This window comes from Salvia hispanica, chromosome 4 (genome assembly GCF_029641045.1).
Source record: "Salvia hispanica isolate PSC_SH4W2 chromosome 4, Shi_PSC_v1, whole genome shotgun sequence".
Lineage (NCBI taxonomy): Eukaryota > Viridiplantae > Streptophyta > Magnoliopsida > Lamiales > Lamiaceae > Salvia > Salvia hispanica.
The window spans coordinates 24,739,253-24,753,438 of NC_142695.1; the positions used below are offsets into that span (position 1 = coordinate 24,739,253).

The 14,186-nt window shown below is 34.4% G+C and overlaps 1 protein-coding gene and 1 long non-coding RNA gene across 2 annotated transcripts; one reads left to right on the forward strand and one right to left on the reverse strand.

The window, feature by feature from the left end:
* Positions 1-577: 577 nt before the first annotated feature.
* LOC125199831 (uncharacterized) lies at positions 578-2,318 on the reverse strand. The gene is made up of 2 exons (XR_007172632.2): positions 1,925-2,318; positions 578-817 (listed from the first exon to the last, which is right to left on the reverse strand). It is a non-coding gene; the product is annotated as an uncharacterized LOC125199831 (long non-coding RNA).
* A 706-nt stretch (positions 2,319-3,024) lies between these two features.
* EMB3144 (AAA-type ATPase family protein) lies at positions 3,025-12,552 on the forward strand. The gene is made up of 17 exons (XM_089056389.1): positions 3,025-3,405; positions 3,978-4,233; positions 4,718-5,096; positions 7,475-7,733; positions 7,987-8,118; positions 8,726-8,800; positions 8,879-9,004; positions 9,088-9,197; positions 9,272-9,350; positions 9,443-9,580; positions 9,698-9,809; positions 10,549-10,712; positions 10,801-10,906; positions 11,023-11,099; positions 11,693-11,836; positions 11,955-12,120; positions 12,310-12,552. Exons 1-16 carry the CDS (start codon positions 3,169-3,171, stop codon positions 12,096-12,098), a joined length of 2,538 nt encoding a protein of 845 aa, XP_088912515.1. The 5' UTR covers positions 3,025-3,168; the 3' UTR covers positions 12,099-12,120; positions 12,310-12,552.
* The last annotated feature ends 1,634 nt before the right edge of the window (positions 12,553-14,186 follow it).

Consider the following 14,186-nt stretch of genomic DNA (forward strand, 5'->3'; position numbering starts at 1 on the left):
TGAAAATTTATAATACAAGGTATTCAAGTAACTAATTATTATATGTGGATATGGTACCATTAGTCTATTACTAGCCATTACTATAATACCCCCATAATTGTGGGATAATTCATTGCAAGATAAAAGTGAGTTATATACTACTCCCTCCGTTCCATAGTAATAGACATTTCATTTTGCCCACTCATTTTGAAAAAATAATTATAAATAGTTAAAATAGAGAAAAAGTAAAGTAAGAGAGAGAATATTATAAATAAGACTCTTCTCTACATTATTCTTTCTCTTACTTTACTTTTTCTCCACTTTAACTATTTATAATTATTTTTTCAAAACGAGTGTGCAAAATGGAATGCCTCTATTACCATGGAACGGAGGGAGTATAATTTATTAATACAATATATAAATTCATCTTAGACTCGCAAGTTTTCATTTTGAGGAAGGCGAACCCTAAAATGACAAGATTTGGACCGAAATCTTGCCATTTATGACAAAACAACATGTTCTAATTATAATATGAGTCCCATTATACACTAATTGTAACACCCCTTATTCAATTAAAGAATTAATAGAACAAGGAATGTCACTTCAAAACATTTGCTTTATTTTTTTAAAAGATATGATAAAAGCATTTTTAACCAGAGCCGCTAACGTAAAGCAAAAACGATAGTTAAAAGAAATATTAGAGTATTCACTTGATAACAAAAAAAAAAAATCGACATGCCACAAATTAACCCTTTAGAAGACTTAGTTAGAACACTAGGGACTTGACCCTTGACCCTTCAGCACTTGCACATATGACCAGGTAAGTTTAAAACTCGATCTGCAAAAACAAATCTAGGAGAGTGTGAGATTCATAAGCCTAGTAGAGCATTCATGCATTATAACAAGATTTTCGAAATAATTAAACATACGGCTAGCCACATATATAATATATAGATTTCAATTTTTCTTTACCTTTTTGTAGTTTACTTACTCGATACATAATTATTTTTACATACCCAGTCGATAACGAAATTATCATCCATTCCTTCGGACTTTCAAAACTTATAGCAGAATTCAACTTAGTGTTCACTAATAAGAATTTCATATGCAATGTCAATTTACGTCAGCAAACTGCCAACACTCAACACTCAGTATCAAAACTTAACAGAATCAAAGATGATCAAACTTGTTCTCACATACAAGATATCAAGATATATCAGAGTTATACATAGATTTCACACAATCACATATCATAATACATAATCACATATATTAATTTATGCATCAATTATATTTTCTAATACCATTCCACAAACATTATTACATATTTGCTTAAGTGTGCTTAGCGACAAACACAAGTATTGGGACTAAGCATAATACCCATTGTAAGGCCTAATCGAATTCTCCACTCACACCATATATCATATAGTATTTCCTCCAATCACACCATATATTGTATGACGTTCCTCCAATCACACCAAATATCATATATCATTTCCTCCCATCACACCATATAGATATAGCATTTCCTCCCATCACACCGTTTCACATAGCATTTCCTCCAGTGGCATCACAACACCTATATGAGCATGTTCATTGCTCATCCACCACATCACCACAATCAACATAGATCCATATCAATTCAAAATTCATGTTTCTCAATAATTACCTTATACTCACATTCATAAAAATCGTACCCCAGAGTGTTTTCATAAAATACATTAATCACCTCTACATATCAATCATAATCTACTTTACATAACATACTATAAATTAGCCGAGTCATAGCCGAATACTCAATTTCATAGTTAACACACAATATTCGTACACAATCATATTGTTTACGCGTAATTGCATCAACGGACATATTATTATAAAATTTGTTTATATAAGCATAACCACTAATTTAAGTAAGAGAAATGAGTATTAATGCTGGATATCCTACCTCATAACGTCCAAAGCCTTCATTTGTTGTTTCCTTCGGTCAAGCACCATTTTCCTTCCTTCAATTATTATTTGCTTAATTTCACAAGCTTTGAGATTGGGGGTGTTGAATTTTGTGCTATAAATCTCACTTCCATGGAGTCTGGAAGAGAAGGAAGGTGGAGATAGGTCACATTGGATAGAGGAGACCAGCGGCGCAGCAACGTCGCGCCGAAGAGATAATAACGACGAGGTTTCCCGTGATGGAGAGAGCCGAGTTAATGGATGAGGATGCTCTGCCTATCAGTGTGTATAAAGCGAGAAAAATTATTTGTGCAGAGATAGAGAGAAAGACCTCTCCTTCCCATCCTTTTCCTAATTTAATTTCTTTTCTTCACCTCCCCCACATGCCACGTTTCTCCCTTCTTTTTTTTTTTTTTCTATTTTCTTTCGTCTTTATCCTCATAAAAAATCACATCCCAATCCTTCTCCTTCTTCTATTTTCATTCCTCTTTATTCATTTCATATTATAATTTTTTCTAATAATAACTATCACGTGTACATATATAATATACACAAAATTTTAATTCTAATATTTATTCTTATTTTCTATTAATTTATAAATTTGGGGTATTACACTTATAGTGCTTTAACTATCATTTTACTTTTCTTTCTTACTTTACATTAATTCATGTACTATCTCCGTCCATGAAAAGTAGGACATATTGTGAATAATATGAATTTTAATGTGAAATTGATAAATAAGAGAGAAGAGAAAAAAATAAAAGAGAAGTTGAAAACTGTTTTTTAAATATGCTCTATCTTTCGTGAACAATCAAAAATAACAATTATTTATTTTTCATGGACGGAGGGAGTATTCAATTTTCAAATGCACATTTTTTTAATAGGATAGATGGAGTATTACTTAATTTCTAAAAAAATATAAATAAATATAAAAATAAATTAATAAGATGATATACTGATACCGATCATAAAAAACCAAATATAAATAAATATAAAAATAAATTAATAAGATGATATACTGATACCGATCATAAAAAACCGACACATGTGAATGACTTGTCTATATATTTATCGATTTTCAATAATTCTTCAATACAGATACGAGAAGAGGCGAGGGCCGTCTAAAAACAAAAGTAGAAAACTAATAAAAGAAAAAAAAAAAGAGAGAGAAAAATTGTAAAGATAGTGAGAATGATCTTATAGGCCAAAGCGTCGCGCATTTTCAACTGGAAATAGCAAAATATGAACCTTTCCGGCGCTTTGAACTCATCACTGGATAGTTTTGCGCCAAAACCCTCGTGCATTTCTTCTTCTTCAAATCGTTTACTTATTCGAAATGATAGACGGCCGAAATTCCTGTTTCTTGGGCGGTTCCAATATGCTACAACACTCAGAATTAGTATTTGGAAAGCTTCTTCCTCAAACTCGAGCTCCAATCCGCCACAATTGGAAAACGACTCCTCGCAACAGCTATTCGAGGTGGGTGGGGGTGTTTCATCCTCGTTTTAGACCCAATTTTAATTTGGGCTTGTGATTAAAAGTAAATCACATTGGTAATTGTCTTTTTCCTGTTGTTATCCATTTTGAAATTGGCTACTCAAAATTGCATATTTTGCTTCACTTTTAGAGGTTATAGTTTAGTTTTATTGCTACATAAGCAGAGTAGCCTTTCGGAGATTGCTTAAAGATTGAATTTTTGAGTTTGAAAGATATGTTTGAGGGTTTACCGAGTATGAATTATGGTTTGAGGTACTTCTATGAATGGATTAATTATCTTTTGATATGTGTTGCTGTGTCTCTCGTTCATAGTATTAGTTTGATTGCCTATGGCTTTAGCTGTAGTTGTATGGTGTTTCAGAGTTTACTTATCCTGAGTCTTAGTAAAACCGTTTATTTTCCGAGTATAACAAGTGTATGGGGCCTACTGACTTCCTAGTTCAATTTTTTCTTCTTCTTCGAACTATGGATGTGATAACGCTGTTGAAGAGCACTATGCACAATATTAGGCATGAATCGTGTTATTGGCTGATGACTTGTCTCATCATTCTCAGAGTTTGAAGGAAGTGGAGAAAGAACGTATGAAAAAATTGGAAGAATTTGAAAGGAAGGCGAATGTCCAATTGGAGAGGCAGCTCATGATGGCATCAGAGTGGAGCAGGGCACTTTTGACAATGAAGGGAAAACTGAAAGGGACGGAGTGGGACCCTGTGACTTCTCATTCCATAGACTTCAGTGACTTCAAGAGACTTCTTGATTCGAACAATGTTCGATTCATGGAGTACTCTAATTATGGGCAGACAGTCTCAGGTTTTCCTGCATCATGGATTTTCCTATGCCATGCACTTTAAATTGTATTATGCCAGAATAGCACTACTACCAATTTTGGTGATGGTAAAACTGTATGAAGTCAGCCATAGTTTGAATTTTGTTGATAAGTTATTGCTATGCTTTGGGTGATGCTATGCTACATGAATTGTAAATCTACAGAAAATTAGGATAAGTTCTTGCTCCAACATTTGGAATCAATGAAGGATTATTGGCTCTACCTTATATAACAAAACTTTTACTGTTAATTCATAATCTCTGTTTTGCTTGTATATAATCTTAATTCACCTCCTCATCAAGATATTCTGCTTTTATAACCTATTATATCAAATATAGTTGCCTATTGTCCTGGTCCATGTTAGAAATTTCCATATTATAGGATATTGTAAGACAATATGGGATTCAATAAAAGGTGATTGTCTTCTTATTTTCTTATGATTTTTCTGTTTTCAATGTTTGAATGCAGTGATTCTACCTTACAAAAAGGAAGGGAAAACTGAAAGCTCAGTAGGTGACATAAAAAAGGATATTGTTTTTCGGCGCCATGTTGTTGAACGTATGCCAATCGACTGCTGGAATGATGTTTGGAGAAAGTTGCATCAGCAGCTTGTTAATGTTGATGTCCTCGATGTGAACAATGTTCCTGCCGAAGTCTATTCAAGTGTTGCCACTGCAGTTGCGTGGGGAATGAGGCTAGCTCTTGCTGTTGGTCTGTATGTCTGGATTGATAATATGATGAGACCGATATATGCAAAGTTAATACCTTGTGATCTTGGCTCTCCTCCTAAAAAAAAAACATTGCAGCCACTCAAGCGGGAGGCACTTGGCTCATTGGGGAAGAGTCGGTTAGTTGAGTTTCTATTTTTTAACCATCTATTTTCCCCAGTTTTTGTCGTCAGGTTCTTCCTTAATATCAGAATGGATTAAATACTTTTTGGCTTCTAAATTTATGCTGGTGCCAATAATCTGAGAAGTGTGGCCAACTAATATTTTGAGTTTGGACATTTTGGAAGTGGATAAGTTTGCAAATATTGTAGCTGTTAAAGACTCCCCAAAAGTTACCCTGAATCCCTAGAGGTGTCATACTTAAGATATAGCAATGGCACTACTTACCTCAAAGTGGCACCTTACCACAACGAACATCTCTTGGTTAGTATGCCGTGTTGTTCATTGGTTGTCCTTGTGATGTCATTAAAAGACTAGCATATATTCTTTACAAAACCCAGAACATAGATCCCGGATCCCTAAAGTTCAACTCCTTGGACGTCAACATGATCTCCATATTTGATAGCTTGTTCATGATTTCGTTCATTGACCATTTGATGTAGATTCTGCAATATTCAAGGCTCAAATTTCATTTGTTCTCTTCATGTACATGGGTGTGTTTTTCTAGGGATTGAGGAATTGAATTTCAGAATTAAGAAGTTTGAGTTTAATAATTCTTCTTAAATAGTAAGACTTTGCTCCTTATTCTACAATTGAGGAAAATGATTTCTGATATAGATGCCAAAGCATATCTGAACACTGTATTACTCCTTCCGTCCCGGCTAAGATGACACATTTCTTAGTCAGCACGGGATTTTAGGAGTTGTTGGTTAATGTGGTTGATTGGAGAGAGAAAGAGTGGGTGTAAGTAACTAAGTATTAAATGGAGTGGGAAGAGGGTTGCATATTTAATTGAAGAGAGAAATAAGTGGTTGAATGTATTCATTTGGAGAGAAAAAGTTACCAAAAATAGAAATGTGTTATCTTGGTTGGGACAAACTAAAAAGGAAAGTGTGTTATCTTAGTTGAGACGGAGGGAGTATTATATTAAGTATTTATGGATATTATGAAATGATGATGGATAATTGGATTTATGAAATATTTAATATTTCAAGTTTGTATTTACATATTTAATACTCCCTCCGTCCCAACTAAGTTGAGTCGTATTCCTTTTTGAGATGTCCCAACTAAGTTGAGTCATTTCCTTTTTTTACAAAAAACAAAACATCCAATCACTCTTACTTTATTTCATCATCTACTTTACTCTCTCTTTGTCTTTCCAACTTTATTTCTCTCTCATATTTTTCAACACAATTTCTTAATCTCTATGCCCAAAAGTTTTGACTCAACTTAGTTGGGACGGAGGGAGTATATTCTAGTATTTCCATTTGTTAGTTTACATCACATACTTTAATGTTTGCAATAAAAAATATACATGTATATATCAATGTCAAATGTCACACTATTATATAAACGAGATTACAATATACTATGATATAATAAATATGTTGCATTGTCACATTATGTTATATACTGAACGACCATGGCTTGTCTACAAGCGTAGTAGTCGAAGGCTTGCTGACTAGGGGAAACTGAAGATGAAAGGAGGGAGCTGTTATCCCAATAATAAAGTGAAGCTGTCAGTTACTTATGACTACAATAATACAATAATAATGGAGAGGATGATGAGTCCAGGAGTTACTCTCTTAACAATATAGTATATATAATCTATGGATGTTAGAAGAAGGATAGAAAAGTTATCTGGTATTGAACGGCTTGCTGTGGGCCTTCTTTGAAGGAGAGTTACATATGTCATCTTTGCTTTCCCATTCACAATTATATATTTCAGCTATCATCGCCTCTTACCTCTAACAGAAAGGGAAGGATTTTTACTTCTGCATTCTGATTGCACAACATGATTTTGGATCCGCTAATAAACATACTCTAGATTATTGGGTGGACTTTGTTTTTTACCTTGCAATTTGCTCTGTTATAACTCAAATAGGAATTGATAAGGGTTGAGGGTTCTTTCAGGTAAGTTTAAGTATAATGAATAGAACTTATTTTAAATAAAAGGATTCTTGATTGTCAATTTTATGATGTACAAATGTAAGCTTTGCATGTTTTAATAACGCTATTATTGATAATGTGATTCATTGAGATTGTTGGGTGGACTTTGTTTTTTACCTTGCAATTTGCTCTGTTATAACTCAAATAGGAATTGATAAGGGTTGAGGGTTCTTTCAGGTAAGTTTAAGTATAATGAATAGAACTTATTTTAAATAAAAGGATTCTTGATTGTCAATTTTATGATGTACAAATGTAAGCTTTGCATGTTTTAATAACGCTATTATTGATAATGTGATTCATTGAGATTTTTTGGTGGATGGGCAATATAATTTGAATTCATGCATTATTTAATAGATATATATTCATATTTATTTTATCACCATTCCAGGGCAAAATTCATATCAGCCGAAGAAAAAACAGGTGTTACATTTGATGACTTTGCCGGCCAAGAATATATCAAGAGAGAGCTACAAGAGATAGTAAGAATACTGAAAAATGACGAGGAATTCCAAGATAAAGGTATCTATTGTCCAAAAGGTGTGCTCCTTCATGGACCTCCTGGTACTGGTAAAACACTTCTTGCAAAAGCTATAGCTGGTGAGGCAGGCCTTCCATTCTTTGCAGCTAATGGTACAGATTTTGTTGAGGTGAGGTCAAATAAAAGTCAATGGTTCAATATTGCAAATTGTGCTCCTCAATAGATTCGTAAAAAATGTGGATATACATTGGAACCATTGCCACTATGGTGTCCTGATTGATTGTCATCATTTGTGAAAGTTTGTATTCTCATGTGAATTGATCAGAAAAAGATTAGTTGCAACCTATGATTCTATACTATTTATGAGAGATAGTGTTCTAAGATTTTTGGAAACAACTAAATCAACTTCTGTTTATGTTCAGATGTTTGTTGGCGTGGCTGCTTCTCGTGTGAAGGATCTTTTTGCTAGTGCCAGATCATTTTCCCCTTCCATAATTTTCATTGATGAGATAGATGCAATTGGCAGCAAACGTGGAGGACCTGATATTGGAGGGGTATTGAAGTTCTCTTAAACTCTATGCAAATAAATGTTGCTTGCTTCTCAATCTGAAGATGCCAGTGGCTCACATATCTATATTTACTTATTTATTTATAATTTTTAATGATGTTCAAATTTCAGAAGATAAGACATTCAATAAGGTTGCCTGTTCCTTTAATCTTCATGGCTCTGAAATATGGAGAGTTCATTAAATTGTTGATTTTAATTGATTGTACTAATTCTTTATTCATTATTGTATTGTCAGATCTGTTACTTGAAAGATATCCGTAGTAAGAGTAAGTGAGTGACTGCATTTGTTAAGAATTTTCAAGATGACATACTGTGGGTCTGCTGTTTTATGTTATCCCAAACCTAGTCCTCACTGGGATTTCTTATTTTTCAAATGCTATAATACAATTAATATTTCAAATTGAGAGTATAAGCTAGTATTGTTTATAATTGTATAAGTCACTTGGCAAAAATCCAACTTAATGAATTCAATTTTGTAATGATTTGAAGTCATAACTATATTACATTATTATGTTACAGTTGTATAAAAGGTTCCTTCTTTGGTCAAATTTAAATGCATCACTCTCTTTTCTTTCATCTCTTTGCTTGATTAGGGTGGTGCGGAAAGGGAACAAGGACTGCTTCAAATACTGACAGAAATGGATGGTTTTAAAGAATCAACGTCACAGGTATGCACTGATTATAATTACACTATTTTCAATGCTAATTAATCTTCTCCGAATTGACTTTCGAAGATCATATATCAGGTATTAATTATTGGTGCAACAAATAGACTGGACATTCTTGATCCTGCTCTTCTGAGGAAAGGGCGCTTTGACAAGATAATCCGTGTTGGATTACCATCAAAAGATGGAAGATTTGCCATTTTGAGGGTATGTACTGTTTTTCTAAGGACATGTTTTATTGGAGCAAGTTTTAATGTCAATGAAAAGAAATTCTAATGTAAACATAATAGGTGCATGCTCGAAATAAATATTTTCGTTCGGAGGAAGAGAAGGAGACTCTACTTCAGGAAATTGCAGATCTTACAGAAGATTTTACTGGAGCTGAATTGCAAAATATACTGTAAAATATTACTTTCCTCTTGTTTAAATCTAATATTCCTTCATGGGGAGTGGCTGAAGGATCATCAATTACAGGAATGAAGCTGGGATTTTGACTGCTAGAAAGGACTTGGATTACATCGGACGGGAAGAACTTCTTGAGGCCTTGAAGCGAGTAAGTTCTAGAAATTTTTTCACTTGCTCGTGCTTTCTTGACTTGGTTTTAGTACAAAGCATGCTCACGTCAAAATCAATCAAATCTTTCAGCAAAAAGGCACTTTTGAGACGGGTCAGGAAGACAGTACCGAAGTCCCCGAAGAGCTAAAACTGAGATTGGCATATCGAGAGGCATCTGTTGCTGTTCTTGCATGTTGCATTCCAGATCCATATCGTCCTTTTGCTGATGTATGATATATCTCATTGTGTTCTTTCTTCATGCCACTTTCTTTCTAAATTATCTTGCGAAAGAACTAACAGAAAAGATCATCTGGTTTTGTTTTAATATATTCTTTATATTTCCAGACCGATATTAATTCCATACAGAGTCAGCCAAATATGCGTTATGAAGAGACATCAGGCAGGGTATTTCTACGAAAGGCAGATTATGTGGATGCTATAATACGCGCATGTGCCCGTAAGTTCCACTAGGACATGTCCGAGATCAATTGTTAAAATTATCTGAACTTTTATTTTTTTCTCTTCGACAATCCTGCTATCATGTTCATATGCCTTGGTAATTGTGTTAATCAGTATCTAGTGAATGCTAGTAATTCAAAGTTTTGTCAATTTGATATTTTGCACCATACTATGCATTTTGAAGCAGTGTTGCAACTGAAAAACACTATTAGCTATGTTTAGTTTTGGCATGTAACCATGTAGGTGAAAATAAAATGGACGATTGTCATTGGTTACATCAAACTAGTTGGATTAACAGATAAGTACTAATTTTTCGGATCGTATTCTGCTGGATGAATGTAAACTTTTTAGGGCTGCTCTTCCCTAGGATGGAAATTCTATTTACTTATGACATCTTTAGAAATTTACTCTACTAGTATAATAATAGCTTCTTTTATATTGATTTATTAAGGTGTTCTAAACTATGCTTTCTGCTTGAACGAACAAACTGTCTCGGTGATGTATCATTCACTGTTCCAGAATTAGAAATGAATAGATCTATGGATCTATAGGTTACAAAAAACATTTTGTTTAGTTGCCTCAAAAGTGATCTTGCCTTACTTTGGCGAGATTGATAACATTTTGTCAGAGATCTCTCTCTTCATCTTTGCAAATAATTCGTGTCAAATCTAGACAGCTGTATAAGGTTTATAGAATATTAACCTATTCGACGTGGTACTGATTATTCATATGTGCAGCCAGAGTAATTGAAGAAGAGGTATTTGGAATTGATAATTTATGCTGGATTTCCGCAAAAGCCACATTAGAAGCTTCCAGACGTGCTGAGTTCTTGATTTTGCAAACTGGAATGACGGCTTTTGGGAAGGCCTTCTACAGATATCAACATGATCTTGTGCCTAATGTGAGGAAATGGTGCCTGCTTCTAAATTGGGACCATTTTCTGATCAGTTGACTGGATGTTTCTGATGCTTTATAATTATCGTGTGCAGCTAGCTTCTAAACTTGAAGCACTTAGAGAAGAATACATCCGTTTTGCTGTTGAGAAATGCTCGACTGCGTTAAGAGAAAACCGTCCTGCTGTGGAGAAGATAACAGGCCGGTTTCTCTTAATAGTATTTAATTATTTTAGTTTGTGGTTAAATTTTGCTTAATTTGCTACTATCTTTTGCTGCTACATGCTGATTCTGACCATGCGCTTTTACTTCAAGCAGATGTCCTACTTGAGAAGGGAGAGATAAAAGCCGATGAAATTTGGAAAATTTACAGCAATTCACCTCTATTGCCTCAGGTGTGTTCTCAGCATATGCTTCAATACAAGCTTTCTTGAAATCTGTATCCCTAACCAAGCAAAACTTTTGAAAAGTAAATAAATTGGCCAACACAATCAATTAAGTGCTAGTGCTACATCTGGCCCCTTTTGTATGGACTGGAAAGAAAAATAAGCCCATGTTACTTTTTAAGGCCTCTAAAATCCCCTCTCTGATTTGGAAAATGTTGAATGATAGTTTCAGTTTCCAGTAATATCTGTCATCTACATAAACTGTCTCAAAATTTTTATGCAATTGTCTTTTGTTATTCTTTTGTTTGTTTAAGTTTATCTAGGGTAGTTGGTTTATTTAGTTCCACTAGGAATTAGATAGGGGCTTTTGATTGTTTATTTCCAATCTGTTCTTTTGTCATTCGATATTTATCTCATCACATTTCTCATTCTACCAAGCCCTAAATTTTTACACTTTTCACTCAAAGATCTGTTCCCTTTAGAGGTCTGTGACTAAATTCTTGAGGGATACTTCCCGTTATTGAAGACTGCACTTGGTCATCTGTCACGCCACTTATCTCTTCTTCACGATTTTATATAAACTGATATTTTTATGTTCCCAGCCTACTGTGAGGCAATTGGATGAATATGGAGCCCTTATACATGCCGGACGGTGGGGAGTTAATGGTGTATCACTTCCAGGGAGGGTAACTTTTGCCCCTGGAAACGTGGGATTCTCAACTTTTGGTGCACCTCGTCCCATGGAGGTAATGACAAATTATAATTCTTTTCTCTTCTTTTCCTTGGAGAGAAAAAAATTCGATTGCCCCTTGCCCCTTGCCCCTTGCCCCTTGTTACTTTCCTCATATCTCACTTATTATGCAGACTCAAATCATTAGTGATGAGACATGGAAGTTAATAGATGGAATTTGGGATGAAAGGGTTGAGGAAATAAGGAATGAAGCCTCTATAGAAATCGAAGAAGAGAAAGAGAGACCAGAGCTTTTGATGGCCAGCCACTTCCTATAAGACTAAAATTCAATTTTGTCAGGTAAGCTTATTTTATTCTTAAACTTTTATCAATTGCTATTTCTCAAAAATCATAAGATGACCAACATAAACTGAAAGTAGTAATGTTGGTCATAGAATGCTTTCTATTGCAAGACTTCCTATGTCTTCACCTAGATTCGTTGTTTTGTATTCGCAAATTTTCTTATGTGGTTTTTGGCTACTTTGGCAGGAGATATCTTTGGTTAAGAAGATGGTTGATCCTGCTTGACCTTTTGCAGATGATTGATTGAATTTAGATTAGGGAATTTTGGAAAATACAGCTTAGATGAGAAAATTAAAATTATGTGATGAAGAAGGATAAATTTCGTTAAGCAAGAGTTTAATTGATCATTGTTTTGTAGATATGACATGAAGGATCAAAATTCAAAACTATATATCGTGCTCATTAAATGATCAAATTGCAGATTTTCAAGGGAAGGGGACTAATTTATTTTAATTATTTAAAATTTCCCTTAAATACGTATGTCACTCAATGCTCACTCTCCCGAAAACAACGAGGTTTTGGCTATTTATCCAAATCACATTTCTTTCTCACTTTACTCTCTCTTTCTTTATTCTCTCTTCGTCTCTTTACCTTTTTTCTTTTCTACTTTATTCTTCCTTTATTTAATTCATTTAATACAATTTTTCTTAATCTCTGTGCCAAAAAGAAATGTCTTCACTACTATGGAACAGAGGGAGTAGTAATGTAAGAAAGAAAAGAGATATAAAGTAAAAGTAAAAGTAAAAGTGAGAATAGAAAGCATAAGTCGGCGAAATAGATAAAGTAAGAGAGATAAGATGATAAAGTAGGAGATACATGCGTACCTATAAATAAAATAAAATTATTGCGGATGTCAGGCTTTTGGAAAGGCCTTCTACAGATATCAACATGATCTTGTGCCTAATGTGAGGAAATGATGTTTAGTTAATAAACATCCCACGACGACACTTGAGTAGATTGGAGCTGCGAGATCACCCCACAACGTATAGGAGGCTAGAGAGTCGCACCCGCTCGGGTGCCAAATGTGCATTTGATACTCGACTAGAATAAGACTTCATAGTCACCGGATGGCATAGTGCAATTTGTTGTACAACAAAGATGATAATCAAGTTTCATAAAACATGTTTGCATTTCCAAACTATATAAAACATTTTTGTATTAATTATATCTATTTTGTAGTGATATTTAACTATGGATATTTCACGCAGATTGATAAAGAAGACGCTGACCAACTGATCAAGACAACACCTAGGCAATCTACTTGTCATCGGTGCGCTAACCAAAACGAGATCTGCTTTCAAGACCTTAACCCACAATACTATTAACTACTCCCTCCGTCCCACTTAAGATGACACGTTCTCCTTTTTAGTTTGTCCCAACCAAGATGACACATTTCCTTTTTTGGAAACTTTCTCTCTCTAATTAATACACTCAACCACTTTTTCCTACCCCTATTAAAATATTCACCTTTCTTTCTCTCTCTATTTTAATACTTCCACTCACCTTTTCTCTCTCCAATTAAACACATTAACCAATTACTCCTAAAACCCCGTGCCGGCTAAGGAATGTGTCATCTTAGCCGGGACGGAGGGAGTAGTAAAGAGAAGTAAGGGTCAAATCCCACAAAGATGAAGGTGTCTTGACTTGTGTCTGGGATAGTTGGGAGATTTGTTGCTGCCACGCTTAAAAAGTAGGTCAAGTTTAATCTATTGGACTGGGCTACTCAAACTGACTCCTATTTAACTGATCAACTTGAACTAGACTACTCTTGAACCAATTGACCTACTGTTTCTTTCAACTGATCAACTAAACTCGACATTTGAAGGTACTCTGCAGAAAGTAATCGTGACCACTGACTTAACAAACGTGTTGCAAATAAAGCTGAAACAAGCAAAAGGTGACAAAGACTGCTACACTAACTAACTACGATCGTCTTCTGATGCACTTTTTATTAGCACTAAATAAACCTGCAAGTATACAGAGTATATATAGTATAGCTAAAGGTCAGTACCAGGATATCGAACACGAGGAAGGCAAACACAAAGTGTCTATCCTTTACTAGA

Bases quoted from the DNA above. Each gene is read 5' to 3' on its own strand.
- EMB3144 (XM_089056389.1), top strand. From the start codon at position 3,169: ATGAACCTTTCCGGCGCTTTGAACTCATCACTGGATAGTTTTGCGCCA. The intron at 7,734-7,986 runs GTGAGGTCAAAT...GTTTATGTTCAG, and splicing joins ATGGTACAGATTTTGTTGAG to ATGTTTGTTGGCGTGGCTGC. The intron at 9,810-10,548 runs GTAAGTTCCACT...TCATATGTGCAG, and splicing joins TATAATACGCGCATGTGCCC to CCAGAGTAATTGAAGAAGAG.